Source organism: Marmota marmota, unplaced genomic scaffold (genome assembly GCF_001458135.2).
Source record: "Marmota marmota marmota unplaced genomic scaffold, marMar, whole genome shotgun sequence".
Classification (NCBI taxonomy): domain Eukaryota; kingdom Metazoa; phylum Chordata; class Mammalia; order Rodentia; family Sciuridae; genus Marmota; species Marmota marmota.
In genome coordinates this window covers 8,606,668-8,630,537 of record NW_026000206.1, presented here as the reverse complement: position 1 = coordinate 8,630,537, position 23,870 = coordinate 8,606,668, and the positions used below count along the sequence as shown (strand labels likewise).

General features: G+C 47.1%; 2 protein-coding genes across 3 annotated transcripts in view; one reads left to right on the top strand and one right to left on the bottom strand.

Annotated features, from left to right (window-relative positions):
• Window positions 1-23,870, bottom strand: part of Dock1 (dedicator of cytokinesis 1) — a gene marked incomplete at its 5' end in the record, with an annotated part of 406,458 nt that overhangs the window by 232,880 nt on the left and 149,708 nt on the right. The gene's annotated exons all lie outside the window — the stretch shown is intronic.
• Insyn2a (inhibitory synaptic factor 2A) overlaps window positions 1-23,870 on the top strand; it is a 42,721-nt gene that overhangs the window by 9,645 nt on the left and 9,206 nt on the right. Inside the window, exon 3 of one of the 2 annotated variants that reach the window (XM_015498396.2) lies at window positions 15,967-16,038. The exons of the other annotated variant lie outside the window; for it this stretch is intronic. Within the exon in view, the coding sequence (XP_015353882.1) occupies window positions 15,967-16,038 (72 nt within the window). The remainder of the gene's footprint in view (window positions 1-15,966; window positions 16,039-23,870) is intronic. 2 annotated transcript variants of the gene reach the window in all.

The following is a 23,870-nucleotide window of genomic DNA, read 5'->3' as shown; positions in this document are numbered from 1 at the left end:
TTGTCCCCAGGGTTTATTTAGGGACAAACCTTGTCCCAAAATTTCCACAGCATGCTCCAGGCTTGCCCTGGGCCCTGGGGAGCCCTAGACTGCTCTTGTGCACAGTGTTGGGACAGCTGGAGAACCCAAAGCTCTCTGGATCTGGCCAGTGGCCCTCAGCCACTTAGGTTTCTTGGAACACAGCTAATGTGTAATCTTTTTTGTAGGACTTCTTGTCACTACTGAGTTCAGCAGGCGAGCTCTTCCCAGTAGTTCTTACTCTGGAGGAATTTCTGTGCCACCAGCCATGACCAATTTCAGTAGCTTCCAAATAATTTTTCATAAGAGACTCTTTGCTTAATCTCATTTGCTTGTGTAGATTTCTGCAAGGCCTCAACAGAGAAAGGTCTCATCGTAGGCAACTTACTTAGCCTCCATGAGTTTCAGCGTTGTCTTCCACTGGGCAAGAGTATCATCCATTAAAAACGATGCCCATAAACCCTTTCCTCTAATCAGCACACGGTGGCTGGGAAGAAAGGACAGTCCTATAAGAGCATTTCATCAGGACTCATTCTGTGAGCAGGTAGACGGGCACAAAGCATCCAAAACCATGTCTTTTAGTACCTTGTAAGAAGTTTGCACAGTTCACTAAAATCACTCTGCATTTGAGCCTTGGCTTGCATGAATGCCAAGAATTACCAGCTTATTTCAGACTTCTCAGTATTATTCTTGTTTCTTCTCAGAAAGGTTAGGGTCACACAGGCTACCTAAATAAGTAACTTCTGTAGTCATTGAGGGCTAGAATAAGCAAAGCAGAGAATTTTGAAAAACCAATCAATTCCTAGAAGAGTGGTGATTCCTGACAGCAGCTATGGAAATCCTGGGAAGAGGGGCTGCAGACAAACTGGCTGCAGGTCATCAGTGGAAATGCCATCCACTGTAGTGCGGTGGCCCAGCAGCACCCTGGGTAGACATAGCTTTGTTTGCTTCCAAAATTGCATACCCCAAACATTTTAGTCTAGAGGAAGTCACTGGTTCGTGACAGCCTACTGATGCTGGGTATTCAGAGAAGCTGTTGAGGCCTTCATGCACAAGTCCAGGATCATCAGCTGCCCAGAGTGAAGCAGGCTCTTCTACGGGTTGGGTCTCTCCAGCATCTGCTGTGTACTACCCACAGGCTCTGGTCAGGGTACAGAGGGACCCAGGCCTCGCAGGCCCATAACATGACCACAGTAGACAGAGATGAAATCAGGCAGCTTCGTGGCTATACTAAATCAGGGCTAATGTGAGACCCTGAACTGAAAAGAGAAATCCTAAATAACAGGCCAGCTCCAGGGGTCCATGGCTTGCAGGAAAAGCTCGGATCCCCATGATCCACAGTCTCCCTCGATTCCTGCCATGCCACTGTGGGGACAGCTCCCTGTTACTCAGGTTCCTTTTCACTGAGAAGGAGCTGTTTCTTGGTGACCCAGGCCAGTTCTCCCAAGTTCAGGAAATACAGTGGTAACAGAAACAGAAGCTTTGAGAATCCCCTCTAAATTAGGGCTCCATGAGGGCAGGCTTTCAGGACAGGAAGAAGATACTCCATGCACATCAGTGCAGAGTCCTAGATTAATACCTGCTCAACTCTGGTTTTCCTTTGAATCACTAAGAAGTGGGAACAGCCACAGGGGAAAGAAGGCTCCAGGGACCTGGACTTCTGGAGGGTCTGAGATAGTTCCTCCCATATGGGGGAGTGAGCCACCATTTTCTGCAGAGATAGACTGTCCATGTTTTAGGTTTTGAGGGCCATACAATCTACGACACAATGATTCAACTCTGCCAATGTATCCTGAAAGCAGCCACAGACAATCCATATACAAATGGGCACAGCTGTGTTCCAATAAAACATAGAAATCCAGGCAGAAGCCAGATTTGAGCCTTGGGCCACAGTTTGTGCACTCTTATTACATGCTTTATAATGTAATGACCATGTTTGCTAAGTGGCACCCAAGCCAGAATATGGGTGCTGGACCTCCAGGGTGTGTAGCTCTCAAACCTTCATCCCCACGTTGAGAAGCTTCTACCAAGCAAGTCCTTCGTGCCAGGCAATGAGCAGACGTCACAGTCGCATGCATTCAGGACTGCCTCTGAAGGGTTCACGGAAACCTTATCCTTTATCCAAGTATATGCTTAATTCTTCACCAGCCTATACAACCTGTGGGGACTGGTTTGGGAATTCTATGTTTGTGTTTTACACACACACATATGTAATTTATATGTACCTATGATGGCAGCTCTTGAAGCCATGAAAAGGGCCGTGACAGAACATTCTGCATGCTGTGACTTGCTTTAACCCTAGATATTGATGCTAGATGGATAGAAATGATATGCTTGCTCTATCTCATGTCCTTCTATTGACAAATCACTCAGAATTAGGCATTCTTCAGGAAGCCCTGCCAGGGGATGAAGAAATCTCTCTGAATTTGCTCTAATCGCCAATGCCCAAACAGAATAAATACTGCATCACAATTATGGAGGAAGCATAAGGGGACACTTTTAATTTGTTTAAGTCACAGAGCAGAGAGAACCAACATGGAAACTGTGCACTACTGCAGCAGCCAAGGCACAAATGCTGTAGAATCCAATGATCTTCCATTAGATTCCGACTTATTATCTCTCTGGATCCCCTCCTCCGGGAGCCTAGGGAAAAGCTGGGCACGGTGAGGCGATCCCATCCCAATTTGGCTGTGTAGTGTCTAGAACGATGATTGGGTTGCTCTTGCCAAAGCCTACCCACTTAATGGAGATCGAAGTCTTCCACCTGGTTAGCTGGGAATGGCCACATTTGAAGGACTGGGTCGGTGGCATTAGACAGTTTCTCCCCAGCCTCCATGGTCCTGAAAATAATCCTGTGGATCTCTGAGATGTTGAGGGCTGCCTTCCCCAGCTCTGGCACGGTGCATCACAGAAAATCAGGGCATTGTGAGCAGCAGAGAGAAAGCAGCACTCGCCACGAGATCAGAAGCAAAAGGGTTCTGATTTCTGCCAAATGCTCCTCCTGTCCCTTGGCACTCTGTATTTGCACGGGATGAAAATGTCAGCACTTCATTTTCTAATATTCTTGATAAATCCGTCTCGGTGGCTCTCTCCACAGTTACTGTGACCCAAAACATTTTAAACCCTTGCAGCCAGCCGGCTGAGGTCAGACTCCAGGGCACTTGCTTGCTGCATTTTCAGGGCATGAGATTCAAGAGGGGAACAGAGCAGAATAACTGGCGCTCTGTGGTCGGCCAGGGCAGAGCTGGGAACGTGGCACTGACCTACCCTCCCCTGACTGCTTGGGCAGGGTCGCCAACCCCTCCGAACCTGAGACACTTCCCGTGCACCAGAGTCCTGACAGTGCAGCCTGGCGCTGCTCTCGGAGACTGGACGAAAGGCAGAAGACCAGGCCCTTGTCCCTAGAAAGGGGCTGCTCTCAGTCACTCCATTGCCATAGACATCACTTTCTCACTGAGAAGTGACCTTCCAGTGCAAAGATGAAGGGAGGTTAAGCAAGGGCACAGGGGCTGGACGTGTCAGCCGCTATTCTCTGGGTTTATTCTCTAGGCTCGTTTATTTGGGGTGAGGAAGGCTTTAGGATTATAGAATGGGGGCAGCAAGGTTTGTACTTGTTTTCAGAGAAAAGCACATGACACGTTTATTTGGAGTCATGGGCAAAACTGCTATCAGAGAGCAGCCCTCCCGGCCCACGCTCCCAGGGCTGCGTTTCCTGCATGAAAAGAAGGGGGTCCAGGCAAGAAAAGGAACCACGGAGGTTCCCTTCTGCTCCCAGAACACAGTCTGCAGGAATAGCTAAAGATATCACAATTTCAGCCCATCTTAAAATCCGTGTAGTAGTTTTCAGAGGATAAAAAGTAAGAAAAGAAGCCCTCTCTGCAGATCTCTGTCAAGGTGCTGGATGATCCTAACGTGCCGTTTTCCTTTCTCCTCTTGACACTTCGTCAATTGCTTATCTCTTCCACAGCCACAGACGCTAGAGTCAGCCTTGGCCTTCAAGGTCGCATCCTAGGAACAGTCTTCAAGGAAACCATTTTCCCCCCTCTGGATGCAACAGATTTGTGATAGAACGTTCAAGTCCTAAAGTCCGACTCTACCTATTATTTTTATGCTTTTGAAATAGAAGCATGTATCATATTCCTTCTAACGTGTTCTTAGAAAGGATGTGATATTCACAGGGTCATGGTGAGCCTTTTCTATAGCTTATATTTAGATAACTTTGTAAATACTATTTTTAAGTTCTAGAAAAAATAATAAGCCTTTCCATCCCTAATTTGAAAAATAAAGTAAAATGTATTTGTAAGAATATAAAACACATTTCACATTCTCGCTCTGGGCTTCATGTAGGTATCACACATACTTGAAAATGTAATTTAAATAATCTTCCTGTGCAGAATGCCAAAATAGCTTTCAAATACCTCCCCAGCCTTTCAAGTTGGTAGGTGAATAAAAACCTCACCATCGAGCCACTAGGCGATTCAGACATCCCATTTGCAGATAAAATGAGCAATTCAAGGCATGACATGAACGTTTATGGAATTTATGGATTTGTGTCCCAGAATTCAGATTTTTTGAAAAAAAGATGAAATGCAAGTTCTGGTTTTCAAATACTTTTTAAAATCCTATGCGATTTCTGCTAAACTGTGGGAAAAAAGGTTTGAGCTGTATTTCCTAATGGGCCAGAGGGGGAGTCCAGTGCAGCAAGTCCTCTTGGCAGAGCACCTACACAGCTCACCAACTTGGTGCACCTCCAAAATGCCAGTCGTGCAGACTTTTCTTATTTAAACCTTTTTTAAAAAATTCAAGATAGGAATGATCTCTATCAGGAAACTTGAGGTGGGGTGTGCTCAGTACCTTCCCCAAGGTCAAAAGTGTGGGAAAATGGCACAGTCCCCTCAGAGAGAGGAGCCTGATACAAACACACAGGGAAACAGCAGGACAAGGACAATGCCTATTGTCCTTGATATTGCGAGTCTAGGTTCCTCCTTTACTTGAAGGTCTATGGAGGCTCCTGCCCCCAGACCTGGAGGGGCTTATGCTGATTTCATCTCCTGGAGAAAGCGTACTTTCAGGGGTTCAGGCAGCAGGGTCTGCCATTCCAGGGTATCCCAGGAACAAAGTATATTTTTGAGGACTCATAATCATTAAGAGGAAGCCCCTCTCTGGGATAATTTTAGAAAAAAATCAAAGCCATTGATCTAAATCTAGAGATCTTGGTGCAGGACACAGAATTCATCTATGAGCTACCTGCCTGGGTAAGCTGGTCCAATAGGGCCTTGTAACAGGCACGGCCCACTGGGTGACCCTAGGTACCCACCTGGCCTGACTTCCTCAAATCAATACCTAAATTCATGTGAGCAACAAATTAAAGCAAAGTTTTCAGTGCATTGTGAACATAAACTTTGCACGTATTTTAAAAAAGCAGATGTAAAAAAAATTTATAAAAATTGAGATCCTGGGAAAAGATGATCTAAAAATGGGTCATTGTAATCAAACTGGAGTAAAATTTTTAAAAGTCAGTATTTCATTGGCAACAGCATGAGACTATTTCCCAAATAAGTCTCATAATTGAATATCAAGGATCGTACAAATGATCACACTGAAATTTAAAGATTTTAATCTTCAGCGACAAGAGCTCTGAAGCATTTGTTTAAATAACAAATGGAAGGTCAGGCCATTGAAACAAAGCTCAAATCTGCAAGAAGAGTAGGTTCTTACTTAAAACTAGGTTGATCTAAAATTTACGTACACACATAAAAAACTATAAATAAATGATAAAAGCCTCTGTGGATATTTACCAACAGAACAACTGGCAAATGCACAACACTAATACTTTAAAATTAAAACCTCTGTAAGTTATAGAGTGTGTGATAGTCCTCAGGTAGAAAAGAGTGACAGCCCAGAGGGACAGTCTGTTATCATGCCATATACGCACAGTCTCATTTTCATTCTGGTTTGGTAGCCTGTGGTACCAACATTCATTTTCATTAATTTCCAATAAATTATAGCTTCAGCTTTAACTCTCCTCCAGGAACACAAGTTAATCAACTTCGCCTCAGCTCAGCCCCCCAAAAGTTGTCTTTCCCAGTACCAGCTACACCCGGTGCCTTCTGGGGCCAGTGACGTGTTTGGATCATTATTGACATCATTTTGAACTCACTCTCTTCCTGACTGCATTCATGTGTAAAAGAAAATGGAAGTCTGGCCTCCTTTACACCATAGCCAGGCATTCCACACACAAAATAATAATTATTCTTGTTCTTGACTTTTGCATATTATGATAATATGATTAACAAAAACTAAAGGAGAAAAAAAGTCTTGCCTTAATAATAGTGTTCATCTCTGTATTTTCCTCTCCAGATCTGCCTGCATTTCTGACAGTAATAATAATGTATGTACAATAATGAGAATGCATTCCCTTTTCCTTGCTTGGCTCTGTGTGCAAGGAAGCCAGCCAAGAGATGGGCCAGGGCCTTGGGGAGAGACAAAGAAAAATAAAGAAGTAGCCCTGGAGTTTAGACAGAGGATGAGCAAGGGAGCAAGGGAGACCCACTAACGGCGCCTGCTCCGCAGGGACAGGGCGACTACCCGGTTTGGATCTCACCCTGGCTAAGATGCTTTTCTTTCAACCACCATTATTGTTTCACTTTAATTCTTTGTAATGAAAACAAGCATTAAAAGCTTCCCTAATAGCCACAGCCTCCCCAGAATTATAGTGTCACTACATTTGGGGAGCTGCTAGGCCAATAAAAGTTAATTTGTCAACACCATCTAAAGAAAGCAACCGAGTTCATTAAGGGTGTTTCTCAGCGAAACGTGTTTGGCAGGATTGCTCCTGGGCTCAAGGAATGACCTTTTCTGGGCAAGCGAAGATGGGCTGGTTGCGGTGCAAGGCTAAGCCATTTATTTTCATAACTGGGTTGGGAGGCAGAAGATGACTGACCTTTTCCCCCACTTGTACGGGAACATTTTACATGGGATAACGTAAGACTGTTAGACAGATGTTCCCTGCCCAGCGGGAATGTCACAAAACCCACATTTCTGTTTGGCTTTTCAGAAGCAAAGGGGAGTTTTGCCCATTAACCCCGAGGGCTATTCATGCAGACTCTCCAATCACTCACTCACTCATTCATCCCATCACTATTCAAAAACAGTTCTCCACCATCCATTCTACTCCAGGCCCCTGTGTGGGAAGCCTCCCCCTCACTGTGCTGTTGTTCTGGATGTCAGGAGAACCAGCAGCTGAAGGCTCTGGCAGGTTCTATGGGAACGACGGTTGAGCGGCAGTTTAGAGCTGGAAGGGGGCAGGGAAGAAAGGGTACTGGCCCTCTCCAGTCATGAAGGAGCCCGCCACCTTGGCACACCATGTCCCAGCCAGAGAAAGGCACCACGCAACAGGCCTGGGGCTGGGAAGGTGCACCAGGAGACGTTCCCCACCAGAGAAATGCTCTCAATCGATGCTGCAGAAGAAAGGGGCTCTATCGCATGGCCAAGGTACCTGGAGTGGACCTAGAGTGCACTCTGGTACTGAGCTCAGAAAGTGCCGGGGACTTACTATGAGGTATGTGGAGCTGCCGTGAAGGGTGGGATTTGCATGAGCAGTGCCAACAGTACCAGAGAAGGACGGTTACCTTTCCTAAGTCACGGCAGCTAACTTCCCAAGCATAGAAGCAATTTTTTCATTCTAGATTTTAAGTATCTTGAGAGCATGGCTTGTTTCTTATGGATGCAGGTAACTGACCCCCAGCAAGGGTCTTGCACTGTGCTAATTCACTGGGTACACTGTGAGCAATAAGCACTTTTGTTTTGGTTACTTTGTAGCAAACTCCTTTAAGGTCTCTGATTAGTGCCCTCAGTAGAAATAAGCAGGATTATTGAAAATCATCCTGATGTTAAGATCGAATGGGGTTTGCATTACCATCTCAATTCTTGGCGTTGGGAGAATGGAACAAGCATGATTTTGAAAAGCTCACCTTCTGGAGGAAGTTAAATGTAGGGAAGACAAATAGGATGAACAAAGACTCCCTTTAACTTGTCAAAAGAATGTGCTCCAAAAACTCATTTCTTTATAACTTGGGTTGGAGTTCCCAGGCTAGCCCTCAAAATGCTTTAAGCAGTACAGAGAATCAGCCACAGAATGCTGTGGAATCTCCCATTATGGTTCTTAGAGGGACCGTCTTCTGAGTCCTAGTACTGCATCCTCAAAACAGATCTTGCCTGGTATAATCACCCAGAGCAGACTCTGTGTTATATAAGAAATTTTCGGAATGTACACGATCATATTTAGGGGAAATGCATGAATGTGTGTGAAAACGAAGTGTCTGATCTCAGTGAGAGCCCTTCCCCCAAGAGATGGCCTAGATGACTATGGAAACCAAAGTGTAACAGGACTGGCCTTCCAGCCTGACCTCATCTACAGGCCCATGAGCTGGAGAATAGAGGAACCAGAGTCATGGAGTGCGTAACACCTGTGTTAACATTCCCTACCCAAATATGACTTGGAGACCATATTTAAGTCACTCTAGTAGAGATACTGCTACTGGGTGCAGAAGACACAAAGTGACTTGTCTAGAGATTCATTTAACAGAGATCAAATTAACTCTTGAAGGGCTGTTGAGACCAAGTTACTTCTCAGTCTGTGTTGGGTTCATTTGCTCATTCATTCCATGCATGTACGAACCTCCACTGCCATCTCTTCTGTGACTGGCATGGTGACATCAGTTGGGCAAGCAGAGGCTCTGAAGGGCTGTGTCAATGCGGAATGCTAGGTGCTCTGGCTGAGGAAAGCGTGTGGAGGAGGGTGGTTTGAGAACTGGCCAAAGGTCACAAGCAGAACATCTGAAGGGGGCTCCTGCACAGCTCCAAGCAGGCAGCAGCAGGTGGGGGCACATGGATGTCTTCAGGGCAGGGGAAACACCTTCCTCACATCTTTGCCAAAATTAGAGGACACTGTGACTTGGTTTCCAGAGCACAACCTTAGTTTTAGCCACTAACACCTACCTTATCTGCTTGGAGAGCCCAGGTCAACAAGGCCACCAGGCTGCACAGCGTGACTTGGCAAGTCTGCCCCTGGTAGGAGACAGCTCCCAATGCTACGGGGGTAGAGGGAACTGTCGGACCATCACCCACAAAGGCCTGGGCCCCCTTTGTTGACTGACAGGTGACCTTGAATTGGCCAGGAAAACTGACTTTGTATTCTTCACATTCTTTCTGCCAACCTTACACTGGATGCTCCCTAAATCTTGGCAGTTAACAGCTCAAACATTTACAACAGACGTAGCTGAGTTTCCACGGATCCTCAAGAAGGTTTAAACTCACTTTAGCAAGTGAACTAGGTACACTTCCAGGACATGTCCTGGCACATTCTTGGTGAGAATGTGGATACAGAAACAAGCCAGATCTACAGCAGAGGGTGGCCAGGTCCCTTAAACATCAGACATGGGCTGCTTTCAAAATTTACTTTCCCCACACATGCACAATTGTAGAGGTGTCATTCCACGTGTCTAATTAATGTCACTTTGAGACTATTAAATGAAAAAGTCTTCAAGATGCTGACATAAATGACAGCTTAGTTATCAAAATAGGACAGCTGGGCAACAATGCAGAAGAAAAAAAAATTTTTTTGGCTCCCAGTGAAGAAGCCCAGAGAAAACAAGAGATCAAAATCAAGACAACAAGTGAAACACCTGAACATCCTGGAAAAGAAGCCCTGGGGGCTCCATTTTTGCAAGGACCACCATCCCTAGCCTAGGGCCATACCCCAGACCTTAGAGTTAAAGGAAGACCTGGGCTCATGGTGCTGTCCATGGTGCTGAATTGCCCTGTGACAATCCCAAGACCCTGTGTCACTACTGTTTTGAAGGCCACATTTGGAATCCACGTCCTGACTATAGCATTTTCCAAAATGACATCTGCTTACAGGCTAGAAGTTGAATTTTCTAACAATTAAAAGGACATTTAAAAGACAGCAAATAAGTCACAGGGTCACTTTCTGTGTCCTGCACTGTGCAGAACTTCAGGGAAGGGGTCCACAGCACATTGTGCACCAACCTACTGGCAATGCTGTGAGAGTTATTTCTGAACTCTACACCTACTCAGATGTCCCATGCAGACACCCAGGGAGGTGAACAGAGGATTTTCAACTGAGAATTTAAATGACTATTTTTTTTTTCACATGGGGTCTTGCTATGTGATCAGGCTGTCCTTGAACTCCTAGGGTCCAGCCATTTTCCCACTTCAGCCTCTCAAGTTGGTGGGTTGACAGGGCCACCACTACAGCTGGCGAGAATTTAAGATCTTAGAGAGCTGGGGATGTCACTCAGTGGTAGAATGCCTGCCTATCTCATGCAAGGTCCTGGGTTGGGTCCTCAATTTAAAGAAGAAGACGCTGACGCAGCAAGAGAAAGCAAACCTCACAGACAGATCACGCAGCAGGCAATATGGTGGCCACAGGAACAGCACCTTCAAGTCCACCCAGTAATCAACACTCTGGCTCCTGTCAGCACGGGAAGAGCAACCCCACTCAACAACTCTTCTCCTTGGAGATACTCCTGGCTTTGTTGGGCTTTGCTTCCCATAACAGCACAGAGACGGGCAGAGTCCCCCTTCCTGATCTTTAACAAACAATGTTTTGCCTCTTGCTTTGCTCGGAGCTGTTTGTCTTACTTCTCAGACCCTTCTTCAAGGTGTCAGCCAGAGGCCCTGGGCAGCGTGGATGGGCGGCCAGAAAGAAAGCTTCCTGTGACCTTCCCCTGACATTTCTCACACCCTTCCTGCCAACTTAGCTCTCCCTGCTACCTTCACAGAGGGCTGCTGCTATCTGCCACTCCTGTCCCCTGCCTCCCAGGACAGGTCCCTGGCGCAGCTTGGGCTGAGGTTGGCAGCTGTCTATCTATTATCATTTCTAAAAGTGCCACAAAAACTGCTGCACAGCGCCACCCTGGGACTCCCCTTCTTTTATAAATTTTGCTTCGGAGCCCCTCTTTTGCTAATGACCCATGAAAGGAATAACTGAAGATTCGCATGCAGAAAACTGTCACCAACACTTTTTTCAATAGATATGCCATAACTTATTTTAAATATATTTCAGTCTGTAGATATATATTTGTTATACACTTGTAAACACAGGATATATGTTTGTATAATCTGGGATTTTCCATATTGACAACTGAAGAACTGGAGGTAGCAAGAAAACCTGGTGATTGGCATGCTGAGTTAAACTTGAGAAGCCCAGGCCACCGCAGGGAGGTAGCCCTGAGGTTTTCTTTGGATGGGGATGCCCCAAGCACCAGGCTATGTTCTGTAAAGCATACTCACTCTGCTTTTTTAAGTACAGCACGGGCCTCGTGAAGAATCTGGCTTGCTACAAAGTAGACGTGGAAGTGACTCAACAACTGGACACCACAGTTAGCGTGTCCAGATCCCTCCTGTTTGAACAGAGCATCAAGTCCCTCTGCTCCGTGTGTTTCCACACAGTCACCCTTGATGTCCCTGGTAACTTTATACATCACGTCTAGTGTCTTCTAACTTTCAAGGAGACCCATCCCAACAGAGGAGTGCTCAAAGACAACTGAGCAAGGAGAGGGCCAGTGTCCTGATTTGGTCCCTGAGTTGAACCTGTGCTCTGGGGGGATGGCAGGCAACAGGGCAAGCAGAACAGAAAACCCTAAATCACCAACAGGAAAGACCCCACCTGGGACCCTTGGTGCTTCCCGGATGCTAAATGCTGAGTTCAAGTGACCCCCTTCATTCAGATGCAAATGATAGCTGTCTATAGTGGGATGAGAGCCAGGGCCACAGCGCTCCTATGTAGGATGCAAGTGCTTATCCTCAGAGCCCAAAGGGGAGAAAGGTGAGAAGAGAACTTTTCCCAATTTACACTTTTCATCTTCTTTCTGCACTCAGTTGGAATTCTTTGATTAGATTAGTGTGTTTTTCTGGATTTCAGTAGAAGAACACAAACACTGAGAATGACTTGGCAAAACTAATATTAGCCAAACACCCAGAAGGTACCAGGAATCATCTCAGGAGTGAGGTCATAAACCTACAAACAGCAGGGACTTCTCAAATCAAAAGGGAAGGGAGTCTTACAAAGGAGGCACTCAACTTTCAGGACAAAAAAAAAAAAATGTTTGATCAAAATGCTTTGTTCACACCTTTTAGATCAATAACCTAAGCTCTAACATCTCAGAGCGTCTAATTTATTAAAGATCTCTACTTCCCCCTCATTGGATAAGCATCTACTCTAGCAGATTGAGGGTTCTGGACTGCCCCTGTTCATGCAATGACAATATGGAAAGACACCCTCTCCAAGCACTGGTTTCGTGACGTATTTCCAAATTGAGAAGGAAACATAGGGGATTCCCAGCAGAGCATTTGGTGCGTCCTGTCCCACAGAACTTCCCTGCTTTGTCTGTATTTGGAGTGTGCATTTGCTCAGTGGCTGCAGCCCATTTATTAATGTGGCCATGAAATGATCCTTGGAAGCTCCGAGGACACTTGTGGATGACCAACCAAGGAGCACAGCGGGATGCAGAGCTGCAGGCCCTCTACCGAGAACATTCGTGTGCGCCACGACATTTCAGCAGGCACAGAGTGGCTGACATTAGCGGTGGCAGCAGCCTTTGATTGAGCCATGTGACAAGGGCCAAACGGGCTTTTCTGGACCCCAGGCATTTGATTCCTTTAAACAACAAGGATTTAAACAAAAACTTTTGAAATATACCAAAGGGTCTCTCCAGGGAAAGTTCTTGGAATGGAGTTGAAAGTAACTTCTCAGACATGGTAGAAATGTGACTGACCACCCGGTTTCCTTGTTGATAGAAGGAACTAGAGAGAGCAAAGAGGAGGACAGTGATGCTGTCACTGTCCCAGGACAGGGAAGGAGAGGGCTGACAGGAAGTGTCCTTCTCATTCTGCCATTAAATATAAAATCATGTCCAGCGAGCTTCCCCTTTGGGTGACCTGGCTTCACCTCCACCATGTGCAGCCACACTGGCCTCTGGTCTTGTCCTGCCACATACTGCCATCTCCCCCTGCAGGATGCCAAGACTGGGGGTCCTGCTTGCAGCACTCAGCCCCCACCATCCAGTAACTGACTGCTTTTTATCATCTCCCTGGTCTCCCTTCAGATGCCACCTCCATGGGTTCAAGCCAGAGCCACCCCTCACAGCACCCCCTACTGTACAGAACCTGACTGCTCATTCTGCCATCCTCCTGTACCTGGTGCTGACCGCCTGCTCTCCCACTCCACGATAGGCCTTGGGAGAAGGCTCTACCTCACTCACACACCTTCTCCATGGCCACAGTGGTGTCTGTCACTTGGTAGGCACTTAATAACTCCCTCCTGCTTCCTGGCTCTAAAGGGGCAACCGTACGCTGGGCAGGGTGATTAGGACAGCCTTCTCAGGAGGGCTTGGGTGAGGCCAATCTTCTGCATCTCTCCACCCTCAGCAGAAGAAGCCTCTGTGAACCTCAGGTGCCTGAAGCCTTTGTCCTGTCATTGCCCGGTTCTCTGACAATACCAAGCTGCCAATTACACGAGGTGCAGAACACAGGTCCCAAGCAAGGCAACACTGAGCACCAGAAGCCTGGGGTCTAAGAATAATGAGATCCTGGACCTGAAGTGTCACTGTGTTCTCCTCTGTGAAACGAGGAAGCACAATTAATTGGAAGACTCTAGGCTCCAATGTCAGCGCAACACTTGGAAACTCTGAGGTTACTGAGCAGAGAGGGATGTGGGTGTTGATGAGGCTCCACGGAGATCTGTCCTGAGGTCTAGGGCAGGAAGGTCTATGGGAGTGAAATTCAGAGAGTGCCATCAGACAGCAGTGAAGTTACACCCAACTCCACCTTCTTTAAGCACCACAGCCTGGTGTGACAGCATAAAGACCACAGTCGTGTGCCCACCAGGACAGCAGGAGAGCAGCAGCACCTCAGCAACCCAGCCAAGGGCATGACAGCACACTCACAAACATGTGACGGAAGGCTTGGGCTCAACTCTTGCACTTATTTTATGGTGCAAAATGACCTTGTTCAAAACTGAGCTTCGAGCCAGGCTCAGGGAGAATGAGCTGGACAGAGAAAAGCCTTGTGCATACACTAGGCCTGGGAGCTTAGGGTGGGCTGGGCTGGGCCCTGGGGAGGGGGACTGCATGGCTGGGCAAATCTGCAGCCAGGAGCCATGCATTCTTGGGGCTGGCCCTTGGGGAAGGCAAGGGCATAGCCACATATTTCCCCATCTCCTGAAAAAGACAAGGGAGAAGAAACATCCAGGTGGCAGGCAACTGCTCCCTGCGTAAGGCATGATGGTAGGGAAAGGAAGAGCCGGCCATTATCATCCCAGTTCCTGTTCAGATAAGTGAACCTCAGGAAATGCTTGGCAACACCTTGGGGCAGAGGTGGCCACTCGGTTAACAAAGTGAGCAGGACTCAAAGGTCACATTCCAGTTTCTGGAGCTCATAGACAATCACACATGAGCAGACAATCCTTTTGTCAAATGTTTATGTAACGCAAAATACAATGAAGAAACAAAAGTTATTTTCAATTTAAACCCATGATGCATACATGAGAAGTGTACATAGTGAAGGTGACAGAGGTGGTGACTATTGCTGTTGACAGAAACCCTCTGTGCACACTATTACTTTGTTGAGTGACTCTGTGTGTGTAAATTTGCCCCCAGTGATTAGAAACCAATTTGGATGGAAGCTTTTCTCGAGCCACAAGTTTAACAGATTCCTGTTATTCTGTTTGTCCCTGAGTACAAAATAATTTGCAGAAAAATTATACCTGCATGTTGATAATATCAGAGAGGAAAGGCCAACCCAAGTAGGTGGGAAAGACCACAAGAGCATAGAGCCCCCTGTACAAGTTCCTGGGGTGACTGGTGCAAGACAGCTCCAACCTGCCCCAGAAACGCCCTTCACACTTCAACTTTATATAACAACAGAACTACAAATAAACTCCAAGGTTACGTTTTAGCAGCGGGGACTGTTAGCGACCCCTAGACACACACACACACACACACAAAAAAAAAAATACACACACATGCTCAGTCCAAAACCCATCTGGCCTCGTAGGGCACAGAACTCCCCAGAGAATGCAGCCAGCGAGGGTAAGTCAGAGGTCTGACAGTGCAGCAGGATGCTCTCACGAGGACCCAGGAGGCAAGCAGTAAATGCTCTGGGATTTATAGACCAGGTGGCAACAGGAAGGCCACTGTCTAGGTCTTTATATTTTAAAAACAAAATGTATTCAAAAGTTTTACTATCAAAATTTAAAACATCACTTATGGACACTGAAATTTTAATTTCCCATCATTTGCCTGTTTCACAAATATTCTTTTGACTTTTTTCAAAGATTAAGAAATGTAAAATCCTAGTGCTCAGTGGTAGGTCACTTGCCTAGCATGTATGAAGCCTGGGGTTCAATTCCCAGCACCACCAAAAGCAAAAAGAAAAGGCAGTGTGAAGCCCCTCTTGGCCTGCTGGACCAAGCAGGCAGGGGAGGCAGGCCACGGGCCTCATGCCCACTCTGCTGCCAAGGACAGGGGTGGACCTGAGCAAGCCAGGGAGTCACCACCCAGGTCTACAGCTGGTTTTCCCTCAAAGTTTCTTCATAACATTATAAATATAAAGCTGCACTGAAACATCCCAAATTCCCTGGGCTTATAACAAAATCAGATTATATACTTCATCCAGTGGCTTATGCTTCTAAATTATTATTATTTCTATGGCCTAAACTTAATTTAAAGATCATGCCAGCTTCAGAGGCTGCACGGTTTGTGTATAATAAATGCAGGGACAGGAACAAACTGGGGACACACATCAGTTGGTTTCCAGGACGGGGACGAGCTTGGCTCTGGGAAGCATCTGGTGTGAGGCATCTGCTCTGTGCGGCCAGCGACCCCCAGCCACCGCTTGTAATGCTCTCCTGTTCTTATCTTGTAGGCTTTCATATCGGACGGGGCAAGACACAGCTAATTGTGACACATGCAGGAACAGTGCATGTATTATCTATAGGTATGTGAACCTCCCTCTTCCCGCTTCTCATTCCCAGTGACAAATGGTGCTTACCCACGAGTGCGAGAACCATCTGGGGCCATGCTGGGATGATTCTGTAAGATGAAAAGGGAAGGGCCTGCCTTGACCATGATCCTCATCTACCTCCCAACGCTCCGCCCCAGGTGTATGGTCACGGGGTGAAGGACAGCTTGAGCCCATTCATCTTGCAGAGGCACCGCTGTGGTTTCCAGAGCTGGTGTCAGTTTGATGGCTTGCTCCCTGGGAACCCATAGCTGTGGGCACCGTGCGGTGTGCTCTGGAGAGGCTGTAAAACATAAGCCCTTCAGATGGCATAGATCAAAGCCTGGGGACCACCTGCACGCACCAGGAATGCCACCGAGGTCCCAGGCTGCTCACGCCACATGTGGGATTACTTCCTGGGAACTCAGAGGATCGGGGCACAGATCAGAAGCCCCTCTCTAGAGTCCCTGGAGCTGTTCCTCATTGTTGTGGTGGTGGTGTGTTTTGTCATTTGATTTTATGACTTGGTCAAATCCTTCAGAGGGATTTCCTATTTTTTTTTTTTTTTTGAAATGTAATATTCCAAAGTGTGAGAGCAGTGAGAGATGTCATGATGTGGCTTGTTCTTTAAAATGAAGACTGAAGAGGCTTAGGTTGACCCACGTCCTGTGTGCTGAGGGCGGGGATGTCATACATACTACAAGCCCAGGCGTCTTCTCCACATGCTGCTCCATTCCCTCTGGGTGGACACCAGCAGTGGCCGCTGCTGGACCATGTCCCGTTTCTCTAGTTTTTTGAGGAGCCTCCATACTGTTGTTCTTCAAGGCCGTACAAAGCACCTCCTATCACCAGTGTGTGAGACCACCCTTCTCTCCACACCCTTACCAGCTTTTGTGATTATTGTCTCCTGGATAACAGCCACTCTACCTGGGGAGGATGGGATCTCATTGTGGTTTTGACTGGCATTTCTCTGCTGGGAAGTGATGGGGGACATTTTTTCCTATACCCATTAGCTACTTGTAGATTTTCTTTTGAGAAGAATAATTTTAGTGATCTGTCAAATTGTCAAGAAACTATTATAACTGAATAGTTATATACCTAAAAATGTAAAAAGGAACCCCTTCTCCTCCCTTAAAAAAATACACTCTCTAAAATCATCTTCAAAGGTAACATCCTCTACATCGGAACAGCTTCAGGTCAGCACCTGCTCTCCCCCAGACAGGGAATTGCAGGTGGGGTCCAAGATCATCGAAAGAAGAAGAGCTGGGGGCTGAGGATATAGCTCAGTTGGTAGAGTGCTTGCCTTGCATGCACAAGGCCATGGGTTCAATCCCCAGGACCACAAAAAAAGAAAGAAGAAGAGCTCAGTCACCTGGAGACTCTGACAGGGAGCAGGTGGAGGAAACTGCAGGTACAAATGGGCACCGGATTCCACATCAGCCTACTGCTCACAATGGAAGTTCTCAACCTAGGGCAATTGTGACTTCCAGGGGACAAGTCTGGAGGGACCACTTCCCTTTGTCACAGCTGGGGAGCTGCTGACATCTAGTAGGTAGAGGCCAGATACGCTGCTGATGTCATCCTGGACAGCCCACAAGAAAAGGTCATCAAGTCCAAAATATCCGCGGCACTGATGCTGAAAGCTCACCTATGGAACAACCCCGGCTTTGAGGCCACTGGGCAGCAGGCAGGGAGCCAGGACCCCTGCAGCAGCGAGTGAAGGCCCGGATGGGCCCTGGCCATTGCTAATGTGGATGTAAAACGAGGCCCCATGGCATGATTCTTCTTCAAGAACTCCAAATTCCAAACTCAGAGACAGCAACCTTTTGGAGAGGTTTGCCTCAGATGAATATTTTCACCACCTTCATATTGCGAAAGAGCATTTCGAATCAATGGTGAAAGAATGCAATTGACATAAAATGACCCCCCACTAACATCAGCAAATTAGGAAAAGAGTGCCAGGCGTCTCCTCAGAGTTCCGCTTTTACTACTTCAAGAGCTAAAGCTTATTTAGCCTTCTAATGCAGCAAGGCAGACGTAAGCAAAGATTTCCAGGAGTGTTCAGAGAGTGAGCATGTCCAGCCTAAACCTATTTAACATTTCCTGGGGACTGAAAAAAGAATTTATTAGGACACCCTCCAATGTAACTGAAATAATTTAAATACATTTTGTTCTAAATCCAGAGGTGACTTATATAAAAAGTAATATGAGAAGTGATTTAACAAGTCTGAGAAGGAATCTGTAATCTGTCTTTGCCGGAATTAGCATGGAGTGGTTACTATTTGGATTGGCTCAGCCGGCATCCTCCACAAATCCCAACACACTGGCCTCCCGTCCAAAAGAGCCAGGAGTGTCCAAACACCAGAACAATCTTCTAAAATCGAGGAATTCTTGCCAAGCGAAGGACAGAGACACTGCGCCCACTCTGGCTCTCCTGCGAAAGCAGGAAGACATGCCTATTCACAGAGGCCCTTCCACTGAAGGTGGGATTGTAAGGACGGTTGATATCAGTACTTGCATCTTTAGAAACTGAACAGAGGAGAGAGCTGGGCAGACTCACAAACTCTGCCCCTTTGCCTCGAAGCAGAAGCATCCCAAGAGGCAAAGCTAGAGAAAAAGTAGGGTTTGGGATGCCTCTTTCAGAACTCTAGTTTAAAATCCCTTCCCTTGGCAGAAGGTGATTCCCACAGCCCCCAAAGTTCTATTGCAGTCAGAAGCTACTAGGGTTCGGCAGGCAGGTCCCAGAGCGTTCTGTAGAGAACATCACAGCTGGAATCCCAGTGTCCCTAAGGTCCTCATTTACTCTTTGAACTAATTTTCCAAAAAGTTCTCACTGTTCCCACCAAGATGAGCACAGTCAGCTCAGTAAACGGTTTCTCAAATCTTCTATCCTTTTATATTGGATATAACTGAAACGTAGCAGTGACTCTGAGAGTGGATGTTGATGTTAGAGGAAAGCTTCTTGAGGTCTACAGGAAAAGACGAGAACGGGGAGTAAAAATTTACTCTGGTTAATTAACTGAAGACCCAGTCAGTGGAGAAGCCATAAAAATTGATGTGTAACTAACATAAACATGTTATTTTAATTTAAGTCATGGAAACTGAAATTTCCCATCTCTATGACCTAAAACTCTGCCCATCTTTGGCACTGAGGCCCAAATGTTTTCTTGAAGGCAAGACCCCAGGCCACCACTAGGGTTCCAAGTTGTCTTCCAGGAGTCAAGCAGCTTTTCTTCTCTAGAGTGAAGGGACTTCTGGGAAGGAAGCTCATTCAGAAGGCTTCTGAGTGCACCCCTGAGTCACCCCCACTTTTTTCACACCCAATATTTAGTAGCACCTTGCTCTTTCCAGACTCTCAAAAATGGCAATTCTTTCTTACGTCTCTGGTTTCTGCAACATTAGGATGATTAAATCATGTCAAAACTGAATACCAATGGCAGAACTAGTCCAGGAGCAAGGACAACATCTTAGCACGCATGCAACTGTAGCGTCAAGGGCAGAGGGTCACGTTCAGCAAGAGAGAAGCCTTGGAGCATTGGTCTCGTGTGCTGTTGGCGATGTTGTGGGTGTGGGGGGACAGCTGGGTTAAACAGGATCCCACACAGATATCAAAGATCGACATGCTAGGAGAGGGGAACAGGAAGGCCTCCACAGAGAGCCCTGCAGGAGGGAATGGTCGGCTTGGATCAGAGTCCTTGCAGTTTTTTCCAAGCCTGGCTTTGGTACCCAGGTGCTGGGGTCCCAGGGCTGCACTCTAGGGATCAAGAAATTTGCTATGAACCCATACCCACGATTTCTACTTCCCCTGGGAGGCCTGGAGCACCTTTGCAATATTTGGGATCCCATAAATAAGTTTCAAAATAAAGAAACCTTAAACACCACAAGACTGTGGTTGTCCCAGAGGCTGGAGCACACAGGAGTCCATGACAGCCGCCGGGTCCCTGTGCTGCAATTTGTCACACTGCCTGCTGGCAGGTGGAGGGCCCTGGAGGTCAATGAAATTGACCCCACCTGTCTTGCATTTAAACATTGCTTTTTACTGGAAACCCAACTGCCTATTGGAGCAGTATAACAACCTCGTGTTCCAGGAAAGCTTGGCTTGGGGAGACGAGAAGGGGGTGCGCTCCGGAACGCTGCCTGCGGTTTCACCAAAATGGTCCCATAATAAATGTGCACCTTTGCTATGGTGGCAGTATGTATTTCTCTGTAAAAAATGATTCTGTCATGGAAATACACAGGACTTGGGAAAAACATCAAAAGGACAAAACGTTTTGAAGCAATTTTAAAAGCACAATGTTGGAAACATCAGGCTGTCAGAGCCTGGCACTCAGATCAGGGTGCCCTGGAGGTCGGGCTGAGCTGTGGCCTTCTCTCGTGGGCAGGTGTCCATTCACCTTTAATTCCTGCAGAATCGCAGCAAGGTATCCCTTCCAGCCCCGAATCCATGAGCCTATTATTCACAACTATGAAAGGAAAGGACCTGAGATCTCCCACGGGGTGTGCGCATGGGGTGCAGGCGCGCACGCTCACAAGTCGTCTCTCCACCCAGAAGCATCCCTGCCCTCCTGGCAAACTGATTTCCATACGTGGCGGGGAACCCAGTGCTCTGCCCCAGTCCACTGAAACACGGAAAGTGGTAGCTGGAAATTCTGAGATGGTTGACATAGTTACGTTTTTTCCCTAAGATGACATCCCTTTGATTGTGATCTGGACCGATGGAGATATTCAAATTAAGGAATGTCTCAGCTTGAAAGAAGATTAAAAGAGATTCAAGCTGAAGTTTTCTTTCAGTGAAACTTTTCTGGCTTATCATCCATATTTCTTGTCAAAATATGGTTTAATTAGTTCAGAGAATGTTTTAAGGATACATTACCAATATGATCTTTGCTAAGAAGCAGCTGAAATCCTTTGTCTCCAGTCTCTCTCTGCAACTCCTGACACAAGAATCTGATGAGTCACGCTCCCCATGACTCACCTTTCGTTCAGACTTCCATTCAGAAAGGAACAATCAGAGATACCAAGGCAAACATACCCCTTCCCTCCTCTGCTGAAACGGTTAATTTGTAAGATAATACTGCAAGAAAATGCCCTGAATTCTAATTTGTATGTTTTAATGAAAATAACACAGTGCCAACTCTGATGCAAAGTCTTTTGGGAAATGGAAGCAAGATTTAAAAGATAATAATAATGCTGACTCCGATTAATTAGAGAGTATCATTTCCAGAATATTAAATGTTCCTGTGAATGTCAGAATCTGAGCCAGTGTGTTCTCCAGGAGGAGCTGTCCACCCTGGCTTTGTTTCTGCATCGCCAAGGCCACCAGGCAGGTGGCCTTGAGTGACACTACAATCATGCCATGGAGCAGCGAGTGGGCTGGCACCTGAGTGGAGGGGAGCACCATGGTCCCCTGGAGCTTTGGTTTCAACAGCACAGAGGGAGGGAGCCTGTGGAGGGCCCTGCTCTCTACAATCATCAATCCAGGTGATCCAAGATGGTCCAGTGTAGACAGAATCTCAAACAAGTATTTAATAAAATGCCTGAGCCCTCTTCTGCTGGGGCTTATGTGCAGTTATGGAACAAGCATGGTCCAAGAGACTCCCAGGAAAGAGGTTATGCTCCAGCCACTGGGAGATGGGGACAGATCTGAATCTGACAGAAGACACCCACCACACACCCCTCACCATAAGACCCTGTAATGAGAGCGACAGTGGAGCAGGGACAAAAGGGACCCTGGATACTGAAGGTACACTACAGAGGCGTGGACATGAAAGGAGGAGGAGGAGGAGGCGGCAGTGGCAGGAGGGTTGCTTCTCCTGGCAGAGCAGACAGGGTGGAGCAGAGGTCACCCTGGAAGGACGTCAGGCTAGTGGGGACCTAGATGCATTCTCTAGAGCCCCTCAGCTGGTTAGGAACAACTGGCAGCAACAGCCAGATCACCTCCAAGGACAGAAGGGGACACCTGGCTGTGCATGGGCACCCCTTCCTGTCGCAGCTAGGGAACATTCCAGTGACTTTTTCTCAAATAGGAAGCACCTCAGTTAGGCAAGTTCCTTCCCAAAATGGCTGGAGGATTTCAGGAAAGATGAGGACCAGATGCACGAGGAATGCGCAGGAGGGCAGTGTGCTTTCTGAACTCATCCCTGTGGCTTCCTGCCTGTGAGCACGGCCTGGGCAGCTCACAGACCTCCTGCCAGGCACGTGCAGTGGTCCTTCCTGGATCCCAAGTGTTCTTCAAACAGGGAGCCAGCCGTCAGGGTGGTGTCCAGCAAGAAGCAGAAGCACCATGGCTAAAGGAGTGCCCTGTTGAGAAGGTGATGGCACCAGCCCTGGCCGGCAGAGCCTGTCTGCATGGAGGCCCCAACCCTGCTCACCAACCGGTCATCCATGGTGGACATACCTCCTGGTCTCTCTGCAGTCACACCGCTTGTCAACAGCAGGGACAGGAGTGGGGAAACCTGCCTTCAGCCTAAGGCTCAGCACTCTGCACTCAGCACCTTCAGGGAGGGAGGGGACAGCAGGAGATGACAGAAGGGGACCCCTGATATTACCTTACACAATATTATTCTGCTGTAAGGGAATTTTTTTAATAAAGTAGATTAAAAGTCAGAGGAAACCAACGATTTTGACAGGCCTCAAAATTCTTCTTGAATATTCCCAAAGCTGATGATCCAAGTTCTTTTTTCTCTTGTCTTAGAATTCTAAAAATATATTCTTTCTTTTCCCCCGATATGTAAGGATCTAGCTTGTAGTCCTTTTAGTAGCCTTTACTAACACCTTACTTTCCTTAGGGAGATGTTATAAAACTGATTACAGTCCGGAAACTGAGAACTTATCACTCTTCTCAGCATTTTATTTGTAAAGCAATTATTTAAACTTTACTCAGTAGAGAAAGGCCAGTCATGTGAGTGACCCTCATTTTTTGTTATTCCCAAAGGGAAAAGCTAGGGAGACTCTCACCCAGAACAGGCTAAGGGAGCTACCTTATCAGTTTCATGGGGAAATGAATGAATCTGTTTATAGATCACAGAGCATTTCTTTGGGGGCTCAGTACAGGCTGCAGTCTTGTCACAAAGCTTGGAATTCACTTGGACTCTCCTGGAGAATTTGCACAGTGTCTGGAGGACACACAGGCTGCTGCATGGACTCACTGACTCTCAGCCTTGTCCTTCTGCCAGTCTTTTTTTTTTTTTTTTTTGTACCTGATTGAACCCAGGAGGACTCAAACACTGAGCCACATCCCCAGCTGTTTTTATATTTTATTTAGAGACAGGGTCTCACTGAGTTACTTAGGGTCTCGCTAAGTAGTGGAGGCTGGCTTTGAACGTGCAGTCCTCCTGCCTCAGCCTCCTGTGTCACTGGGATTACAGGTGTGCACCACCACACCCACCCCCACCAGCCATCTAGAAAGGATGGCTCCTAGAGGTGACTTCCTTGGGGCACCAGGAGTGGAGAAGTCTGGGTTTCTCCAGTCACTGGAGATGCCTGGTGTCATGTGATGAGAACTCCAACTGCCTGCAGCAGTGCAGATGGCTCTTTCACCAACGTCAGGATGGATGGTGAGCTCCTGGTCACTTAGAGCTCTGGGCTGGGGCTCGGGGAGGAAGTGTGGCTGTCACCAGGAACCTGGAGAAAGCACCCACCCATCTTCAAAATGAGCAGGGCAGTAAGATGATGTCCAGGATCATGGTCAAGTCCTGGCACCCTGGGGGTCAGTGCAACCAGTCCTGTGCTCCCTTCAATCAGTGAAGTAGCGCCCCAGGGACACTGTGTGCTCTTCTCCGAGGTCAGGGACAGCAGCACATTCTCAGGCTAATGAATCACTCATCCCC